The following is a 10,309-nucleotide window of genomic DNA, read 5'->3' on the forward strand; positions in this document are numbered from 1 at the left end:
CTACATTGTCCTGCAGTTTATACCTTCCACACTGATTTGAAACAGTTTAAACTGTTGGCAGGTCTTGTGTCAAAGTCTGTTTCCCCCTCAAATAGTGTTTCTTGAAGTGCTGCCCTCTGTCGTTGGGCCTACATTAGCATATGGTTAGCTGTTATTTTAGCGTATGGGCAGGTGTTGCAGAGATAACCAGTTGAGGTTAGGGCTCAGGATGAGTTCCAGTTAGGGGAAACACAAATCGATGGGAGATTTCAACACAACACTGGATGTTTTAAGAGATAAAGTAAAAAAGTTATGTTTTTCTCAGTAAGGACAACACACTTCCTTCCAATCAATATCTTTTTCACATGGAGGACTCACACAGGCGTGCACACCACTTCAGATGTTTTCAGCCAGGGGCCACACAAACGTTTGGTCACATGGTTGATTTACGGTTGACCTTGAAAGGTCACAGTTGGTTGGGCCACCCAACAGGGCTTGTAGTCCACCCAAAATGGCTGCTACCATGGTCAAACTCACCATCACCATAAATCAAAAAATGGGGTTGCTTTGAAATAAGGCCCCACAGTATACTGAGCATGTGACACCAGTGTAAACAGATACGTAACTTCATTTGAGACCGACTTAAAATGACACTTACTGAGTTTTGCTTTGCAAGTTTTTTAAGGTTATATCAAAGTCCATGTTAAAAAAAGTGTCTATGATAAGTGTAATATAATTCAATAGCTAAAACCAGTTTCAGTATCAATTCAGTCAAGGTGCAGAACAACAGTTAACAGCATTAACAGTCTGACACAAGATAATCATACAGTGATCAAACTGCAGTTAAAAGCAAAGGTCACAGTAGTCGCTAATCTGCCTTTGTCTCAGCAGCAGGGGGCGCTGTGGCTGAAGATACAAGTCTGGCAGCTTCATCCTGGGGCTCCACTGGCCCCTCCCCACCTCCTTCTTCCTCATCCTCCTTCTCCAGGCCCAGTGGAGGCTGTCTTTGTGCCACAGTGTGCCTGGAGCGAGCCCTGTGCCTTCGAGGGTGGAGGAAGAGCGCAGGGTCCGGCATGGCTGTGGGCTCTGCAGGGCCCATCACTTTCTCTATGGGCACACACTCCCGGGCGCGCTCCACTCTAGAAGATGCCCTAGCACTCCTACGCTTGGGTTTAACCACAGGAGAGGAAGGGGAGGCTCCTGACGGCATCTGTGGAGAAACAGAGTTCTGCTCGGCACCAAACTGGGCCCCCTGACTGTTGGCTCTGGCGAGGAGTCCCTGCCTCTGCTGCATCCGCTGGTGGTGCAGTTTCTGCCTGGCAGCATGCAGCTGGAAGGAGAGGTATGCTGCTGCCTCGGTTTGTTTCTGCAGCTCCGTGTTAAGCATGGTGGAACAGTGGCTGCGGCGCTTGAGCTCCTCCAGGAAATGGCGCTCCTTTTCCTTGAGATTGGCTCTGAGTGCTCCCACCAAAGCCCCTTTGTGACTCAGCTCTTCGCGAAGCTCGACTAAGGTGCAACCCTGCTCGGCCATATGTTTTTCCACATGCCGACAGCTGGCCTCCAGGAGCTCCTCTTCCTCCTGTAACTCTGACACAGAGATGGACCAGATTTGCAAGTGTTAAAATGTGCCGACATATATGTGCCTTTTCCACAACTTTCAACAATGAACAGCAAATCAGCACACATATATGTAAACCATATAAACAAGCATATACACACAATTTACACACGCTGTGCAATAAAGGCAGTGTGCTTATCTCGCCTCTATAAGCAAAGCTGAGCCTTTGCTGGGCCACACCAGCTCTAATCCTCAACACATATGACCACAGAGGCACAACTCAGAGATTGTCCAGATCATGTTTTGGCTGGGATCCACTCAGTTAAATAGATATGAAAGTAGTTAATGGGACCAAGTCTGAGTTTCCTCTTAAAGTCTGATGAGGATCATCTGTGAACTAGAAAATGATAAAGTATGTTGGCTTTAGAGATGGAAGATCTCCATCCCACCCCCAATTGCCAGGCTGTACTGGAACTGGGCAACATATCAATATTTATCATCTAGTGTAATCACAGTTTGGGATTTGTTTTTAAGATGAATTCATGATTCACAAATGTCTTTTATTGTCTTTTAAATGAATGAAACAAATGAAAAAAGGATTTTGCATTACAGTAAATTAAACATCAACTAGTTCACATGTACATCGCAATATGCAAGTGGTGGAGATTAAACCTGGAATTAAACACCTCACTGTGCATGTGGATCCTTAACGGGCAGACCCCAGGTGGGGAGGGAGGGTCTCTTCCACCCTTAACACCAGAGCACCCCCAGCGCTGCGTTTTGAGCCACATGCTGTACTCCCTGTGCACACACGACTGTGTAACCACTTTCGAATCCCACACCATCATCAAGTTTGCTGACAACACAGCACAGCTGTAGGCCTGATCCCAGATAAAGGGTCAATCAGAAGGAGGTCGAGGACTTGACCTGCTGGTGTCAGGACAACAACCTACTCCTGAACGTCAGCAAGACTTTTAGTGGACTGATAGTGGACTTTGGGGAGAAGCAGGGAAGGAACTACGCCACCCTAAATATCAACAGGTCCTTGAGGGCCTGATGAGAAAGGTAAGGCAGAGACTGTTTCACCTCAGATGTTTAAGGAAATTCCAGGTATCCCCTCAAATTGGGAATTTCAAAGGAATTTCTACTCCTGCACCATCAAGACCATCCTGACGAGACATAACTGCCTGGTACGGAAACAGCACTAAACAGGACCGCAAGGGTCTACAAAGAGTGGATCATTCAGCTGAACATACAATAGGTGGTGCTCCCTGCCTAAAGGATATTTACAAGAAGAAGATTGCAAGAATATAGCTGCGGTTGGGAAGAAGTTACCGGATACACCAAGCCAGCACTGAGAGACTCAGGACTAGGATCCAAAGTGAGGTCACTGCCAAGGTCAGGTTTAACGCAGTATACTTTTTATTGTTCTTTGCTCTCTTTCAGTCCAGTAAAATTCCCCAGAGGAGAGGGATGAAAAGTCAGTGCAGCAATCTCAGGGCCGATTGAGCTGGAGCCTGCCAGAGGAGAAGGAGATTACATCCACAGAGGCCGGCACTGATGCCTCTGCCTATAGAAATAGGTCAGGTTTGCTGGGTAGGAGAATCCCAAAGGGCGGAGGGAGGTTTGCTGAGTCCTGGAGGTGAAATATGAAGCCTGGAATCCATATTAAGCTTAAACGTAATAAGGTGCTTCACACATTCATAAAAGCTTTGGGTTTGAGGTTGAAGCTGCTACATCTTACTGCTTTATGACTATCATTTTGCTCTAGCTTTCTGTCTAACCGGTCGTCTTTTTCGCATTATTTTTCTGTCTGTATGACTCCCCTTTCATCATACTAAGTCCTTTATCATCTTATTCTAATATCCCTCTCTCTATCCTCTGAGGACCAATCAGTCTCAGGTTTTCTGTCGCCCATCACCACACCCAGGTCCCATACCCTGCCTCCCCTCCTCCATGTCTGCAGCTGATGGCATCCTGCTGCCTTGTCTTCTTCCTTAATCTCTCTCCTCACTACCTCTCTTCTTCCTCTCTCCTTTTCCTGTCTCTACGTCTCTCTTGTTCTCAGCAAAGTCTGTAAGTGGACACCTCCACTGGGACAACGAGGTGAAAACGAGAGCAGGAAAAGAAAAACAGGATGGATCAATTTGTCAGGGTGGGGAGGAGAACAGAGCGCCGTGCTGTATTGATGGATCGGGGGATAACCTGTCCTGGAAAAAGGAGATGGGGTCTAATGACTGAGTAATGCAGCCAAGCATGACTCCCCCCGTACTCTCTACAAGCACACACACACACACACACACACACACACACACACACACACACACACACACACACACAGCCTTTTGACTTCTCTTTCCCTGGTCTCTAATTCGCTGTGACAAAATGGTGCCTGTGTCTGCATCCCTGCATCCAGACCCCCCAAACGGTCCTGCAGACGTCAGCTATGAGCCAAATATGTTGAGGCGTGCTGTCTTTGCAGTATCTTCACAGCCCCGTACAGCTGTGACTAATTATTTTCACACAGAAAAAAATTTAACATACAGTATGTGTGAAAAAAAAGCTAATAGACACGTGCAGGGAAACACATACGCACTTTGCACCCATGATCTGGCCTGCATATGGTTTGTCAGAGGCATGGGTGTGAAGAGGGAGGAGGATGGCTGACAGGGATCTATCTCCTGGGGGGAGGGGAGAGTGGGAAGGACAGAGGGGGATTCAGGCGTAGAGTTCAAAATACAAGAGGCACAAACACAGACGGAGAGCTGATTCATGATGGAGGTGGGAGAGGGAGAAAAAGACATGTATGAGTGTTGAAGGGATTTTCTTTAACAAACCTATTTGGCTTCTGCCTGGAGGCTTCACCTTCAGCTCACTTGTCAGCTCTGAAAAACACAAGAGAAAGGCAGAAACACAAGAACGAGCAGTTAAAGAGACAGAAATATATTAAAAAAAACCCCACATGAAATCATTTTGTTAGAGCTGAAATACAGATGCTCAATGGTACTGAAATGTCTTATTAAAGCTGTATGCTGGCATTTTCTGCTTGCTGCTGCTGGTTAGCATAACAGATGCTCGATGCAGTTTCCAGCACATTTTCAGCGAGCTCATACATAATTTATGAAGCTAAATCTGAAACTTTACATCAAACGACTGTGTGCCAGAGATTTGGCCAATAACGTCTTGTTACATTACTTGTCACAGTCGGGAGAAGAACTTTCTTTACTGTAACCTCAATAAGACATATTAGCATTCCTCACTGAAATCAATATTCACTTAAATAAAAACTACTGGCTGTGCAGTCTGTCTCAAGAGGGAATGCAAACCAAACAAACAGGGACCCCAAAAAAGTCGAAAAATGCTTTGCCACTAAGCAACGTAAGCAGAGCGGCTTTTATCAAAACAACCGATGTAGCTGAATTATCCTTTACACCGTGTTGTGGCAGCTTTCAGACACATTATAATCCAAAGCATTCTGCAGGCTGATGATTACAGAGGTGATATGTGATTTTGTACGAAGAGAACTGGTCGATACAGATTTTTATTCAGCATTTGTGTAAAGAGGTTGACTCTCTGTTGTGTATTGTGTAGTTTGTGTTTCTTCTGAATACTGTAATATTCTGTGTCACATTATTGATGGTATTTATGTCCTGCATTACCGGACGGCCTTTGCATCCATTTGTGTTGTGCCATAAAAACACAGACAGACTGCAGGCAGTGGACACTCAGCTGCTCGCCTGTCTGAATTTTACTGGACTATAAAACAATCACAACCATGATTGTATGACTTTTTTTTGCAGTGTAGGAAGTAGTAATAGAGCTGAATGGGGTTACTGTAGGATTATCCAAATATCACATGATATGATGATGATCTGTCACATTTTTAAATACTGGCTGGATTATATGTCATGCCAGTGCAATACAGCAACTGCTGGTTTATGTTTTTGAGAAGATAACGTATCAGACTGGTATATGGTACTCAGTTATTAGCAGTGTTGGATTGTCCCTGATAAAAAAAGACATTTCAGCTCAGAGTCTCTGACAGGAGGTTGTAGGGGTCAGACTGCTTGTCTGTCTGGTCTGTCAGTCATTCAGGGAGGCCTGACTGCAGATAAATCTCCACATTTAGCTTTCAGCACACACTCAGACACAGTAAAGTATGTGTGTGTGTGTGTGTGTGTGTGTGTGGCTCCAGTAATCTTTAGATGAATGTGGCATAGATTTCAATTCCCCATAGCCAGAAATATGGGCCTGTTCAATCAGCCATGGGTGATGATGATCGTAAACTAGTTTAATTCTAAAAAAAGGAGAAAGTCATCATTTTAAATGTGTAACTCACTAATAACACACAGATGTTTACAACAAATATAAAACACAAGTAGTAATACTGCAAAGGAAATATGTTTTGCATTTTGAAATGAAAAAGATCAATGTAGAACAGCTGATGTGTTATTCCTCCCCTTTTCTTCTGCTCTTGCTCTCCCTGTCACACCCTTTCTTCTTCCCTCTGCAGTCAGCATAACACGCCCACCCATGCAGCTGGCATGAAGAGAGAAAGAGGATGAAGAGGGTGGGAAGAAAGGAAAGAAGGAGGCAGGGGTAGAGGAACCTCAGACAGGCAGCTCCAGAAAGACCATTACTGGTAGTGTTAGTAGAAAGTATTGAACTGACTGCCAAATGTGGGAGACTTGGAGAGCTCCTGTTTTCTAGTTATTATCCTTATTCACAACTGCCAGAAGCACTTATGAAGTGAAGAGTTTAACTGCAGGAAATCAGCTCTAGGAACTATTTCTCGAAACAGCAGTCAAACAATGAAAACGAGGAGCTCAGCACATTGCAGCATCCAGAATGTGTAATTCTTTTTAAGTCAGGCTTATCTCCTGCTGCCTCGCTGAGCATTCAAGGTTTTTGTTTCATGGCTCGACCTTGAATGTTGCAAAGATATCTTGAAGAACACACACACACACACCTAATCGATTTCTATGACACACAATAAACACATTATATCAGAGAAAAAGCCCCCATTTTAAAAACAGAGGACAAAAATTGATTTAGCTTCAAGGAGAAAGAGGCGTAAGTGTCTTTATGCTGATGAGGAAACGCAGAGTTTAGAACAATAACAGAGAGGTCAGCAGTACAAAGGCAGAGCTGATGTGCACGGCAACATCGTCAGCTCAACCTTGCAGTACCCTTTCCAGGCTGCACATTAGTGAGCTGGCAGCAAACACCTATCACACCTGCAAACTGCATTAGCCTATCAGCACTGCATTACCCTATCAGCACCTTGCCTCACAGCCAACCTCCAGACTCCTCATCACCTCTTTTTATACCTGTATCACCAAGTCTGCAAGGCTGCAAGTAGCAGTCCTCACACAAAGCCTAAGAATTAATAATTTCCCCGGGAAATGAGAGGGCGAGTGATAGCCAGAACTCAGCGCCCTGAGATTTTACTGATGCTACTTGCTGGCCAGTTAGAGCGCCTCAACAACCCCTGTGCTTAGTAGGACACAGCCGTGGAAAGCTGCGAGAGGGAGATCTAGCAACAAACCTCCACAACTACTTGACCTACACAGCAGGGTAAGGACTGAGAGTAAAAGATGTAAAAAGCTTGAGCATTAAAATATACTGTTTTCCCAAGGCTATGGTCTCTGACATGAGACCTGCAAAGAATCCCAACTGTGACCAACATCACAGTGCACATAGGGACCAACGACATCAGAAGAACTGAAAGGAGACTCTACTGCTCTATTGAACTGCTCCTTGAATATGGCAGTGGCCTTCTACCAGCAGTCAGAGGAGGAGATGAGAGATTCAGCAGATGTTGGCTCTGAACAATAACTTCATGTACCCTCCACCATTTAGGGCACTTCACTAAAACTTTTTCTTGGGCTGCAGATGGACTTTGCCTTAACAAGTCGGGAGTAAACTTGTTCACCTCAAACTTATTTTACTTTCTGCATCCCTCTGCCAAGGACAAGAGACAAGAGGAATAAACACACCAGAAAGTAGCTCAGGAGGTAGAGCGGGTCATCCACTAATCGCAGGGCTGGCTCCTCCGGTCCACATGTCGAAGTGTCCTTGGGCAAGACACTGAACCCTAAGGTGCTCCTGATGGCATGGCAGCACCGTTGCCATCTGTGTGTGAATGTGTGTGTGTGAATGGGTGAATAAGAGGCCAATTGAAAGTGCAGTTCATTTACCAGACACCTTGTAGGGGAGCCACGTCAGCCCCTGCCTGAAGTTTAAAACATGAGGGACATCAGAGCCAAGACAGAGAGTCTCCACCCTGCATGCCAACTACCACCTGTGAGGATTCACCTTCTTACACGATGGATAAACACTGAAGGTTCATTATGACATGTATAAAGCGAGACCTCGCATTTTTAATTTAGAACTGAGAAATGCAAAGCAGTCCGTCTTCTCTCGCATCATTGCCAAAAACATTAATGATGCACATGCCTTATTTGCTAGGGCCTTGCATACTGGAAATCCACGAGGGTGCGTAGTGGCCATTTTATCTCAATTTGCCTTTAAAAAAAAAACAGACATTTGCCTCAAAAAACCTTTTTACATATTTTCACTCTGACACGAGAGCATCATAAGAAGCTTTAAAGACGCTCAGCAGAGAGAGCAGATGAGCTTTCTAGTGAGTGTGGTGTAATAATAAAAACCTGGGAATGTGTAAATGAAAGGCTGTGTTGTATGCAGATACAAACTGGAGAGCAGACTCAGGATGAAGATTCATATTTGAGTTGATGAGTTCTGAGGAAGGAATATGTTTGTTTGTTGCCACTAAGAAAAAACACTCTCTGGGGACTAAATCACAGTTTTCTGAAGGTCTGGCCACACATTGTCATGACTTTAACTCCACGTGGACAAAAGAGTATAAACAATCTGTAACAGCACCATTTGGATGCCCTTTGTGTTCATAGTGGGAGACTCTGGAGACAGACGGTCTGTCACTCAACACACACACACACACACACACACACACGCTGTAACCGCCACGCTGAGCTTCATATTGACCAGGTGTGATCATGCAGAGCTACAAAGTGACGGAGGGGGTAGTTTTCTACACAACTGGTCACATTGGCTCTGTGCCAGCCCACCCCCTCTCTCTCTCTATCTCTCACACACACACACACACACACACACCCTTCCCCCCTGCACTCCCCTCCTGTATTTGTTAACCATAATCCCGTTCATATGGATTACTAAAGATATGAGATCTATGGATTAACCATGATGGATATGTTTGCATGCGTCTTTCTGAGGATGTATTGTGTGTGTGTGTGTGTGTGTGTGTGTGTGTGTGACAATTACAAAAACACGGGTGTGCATTGTGTATTTTGTGTGTATACTTTTTATTCTTTGCACAAACAATTCTCCTCCACTCTGCGGACACAAAGCTGCCCCTTACAAGGTTAAAAATTAATTCTAGGGTAAAGGCTTGGTTTGATGATGAGCAGGTTAAGGTCAGGGTGAGTGTTCGGTTTAAATAATATTAAAGGATAAAGGAAATCCTCCAGGGAATTAACGAAATTAAACAGAACATCCTCACAAGTATAGTAATACAATCGTGTGTGTGTGTGTGTGTGTGTGTGTGTGTGTGTGTGTGTGTTCATATGCACTTGCTTGCTTGATTAAATGGATGGTATATCCATTAGGCCTGAAACAGGAAATGATGCAATCTACAGGAATTGTAGCATGACATCACCATGTAGTCACTGGCTGGCATTGATTGATGGTGCAGACACACACACACACACACACACACACACACACACACACACACACACACACACACAGACACAGATGAACAATGAGGCCTGTGCGCACACAGGGTCTGACAATAACTGCACTGCAGATTGTAACTAAACAACAGCAGCTGATGTTCCCTCCAAAATTAAATATTGGTCACGTGGTCCCTCAAATGAAGGTGAAATCATTACACAACAAAGGCTCTAATTGGACAGAATCATAGTAATATTTGGGAGCAGGCTTGATGGATTATTATGAGGTGAAAAAAACTAATTAAAAAAGGTCATGGAGCCGTCTTCTTTCCACTAACACATCAAGCTTGTGCTTCAAAATCTTAGTAAATCTTCTCCCTGAGGGTAGGGGGTCAATGAGAGGGGTCCTTGCAGATTAATAAAGAACTATAGCAGCAAAAAAAAGAACTAAAAGAACAACCAAAGGAATCCTTCCCTTTAATGAGAAATGATTCGTCAGTTATCGACTCTGAATTATCGACACAAAGATGCAAAAGACTATCTGGTTCTGGCTTCTCAAATGTGACGATTTGCTGCTTTTCTTTATCCTATCCTGTGATCGTAAATTGAATATATTTGGGTTTTGGACTGTTGTAGCCTTAGAGCTCAAATCAGCATAGATACAAATCATCACAGCTTATCTATCTACAAATCATTAATAAATTGATTTAAAACTCTTTAGTGTTGGCGACATACATGAAGTATAAACCCTTATTTTACAGAGGAATCGTAGTTTAGATTAGTCAGAAAGTACCTTCCTCAACAAAAATTTTTGGGGTGACATAAAAGTTTCTTGGCTCCCTCACACACACACACACACACACACACACACACACACAGTAACAACAGCAGCAGTATGTCCCTCACCTGAGCATCGCTTCTGCAGGGAGAGGATCTCCAGGTGGAGGCCGTGGAGTAAAGTGAGGTGCTCCTGCCTGAGGAACACCACGCTCCTCTCCACACTCTCTATCTGCCGAGACAGCCTGCTCTCATCGCCCAT

At 44.4% G+C, this 10,309-nt stretch overlaps 1 protein-coding gene across 1 annotated transcript; it reads right to left on the minus strand.

The window, feature by feature from the left end:
* Nucleotides 1–847: 847 nt before the first annotated feature.
* Nucleotides 848–10,309, minus strand: ccdc92ba (coiled-coil domain containing 92Ba). The gene is made up of 3 exons (XM_070906564.1): nt 10,177–10,309; nt 4,375–4,422; nt 848–1,566 (listed from the first exon to the last, which is right to left on the minus strand). The coding sequence occupies exons 1-3, from the start codon at nt 10,307–10,309 to the stop codon at nt 848–850; spliced, it is 900 nt and encodes a 299-aa protein (XP_070762665.1).

This window comes from Enoplosus armatus, chromosome 5 (assembly GCF_043641665.1).
Source record: "Enoplosus armatus isolate fEnoArm2 chromosome 5, fEnoArm2.hap1, whole genome shotgun sequence".
NCBI lineage: Eukaryota > Metazoa > Chordata > Actinopteri > Centrarchiformes > Enoplosidae > Enoplosus > Enoplosus armatus.

Excerpts from the sequence above, each read along its gene's own strand:
- ccdc92ba (XM_070906564.1), bottom strand. The coding sequence starts at position 10,309 with ATGGGCGATGAGAGCAGGCTGTCTCGGCAGATAGAGAGTGTGGAGAGG. Across the intron at positions 4,423-10,176 it reads CCTGCAGAAGCGATGCTCAG|AGCTGACAAGTGAGCTGAAG; the intron begins GTGAGGGACATA and ends TGTGTTTTTCAG. Across the intron at positions 1,567-4,374 it reads TCCAGGCAGAAGCCAAATAG|AGTTACAGGAGGAAGAGGAG; the intron begins GTTTGTTAAAGA and ends TCTCTGTGTCAG.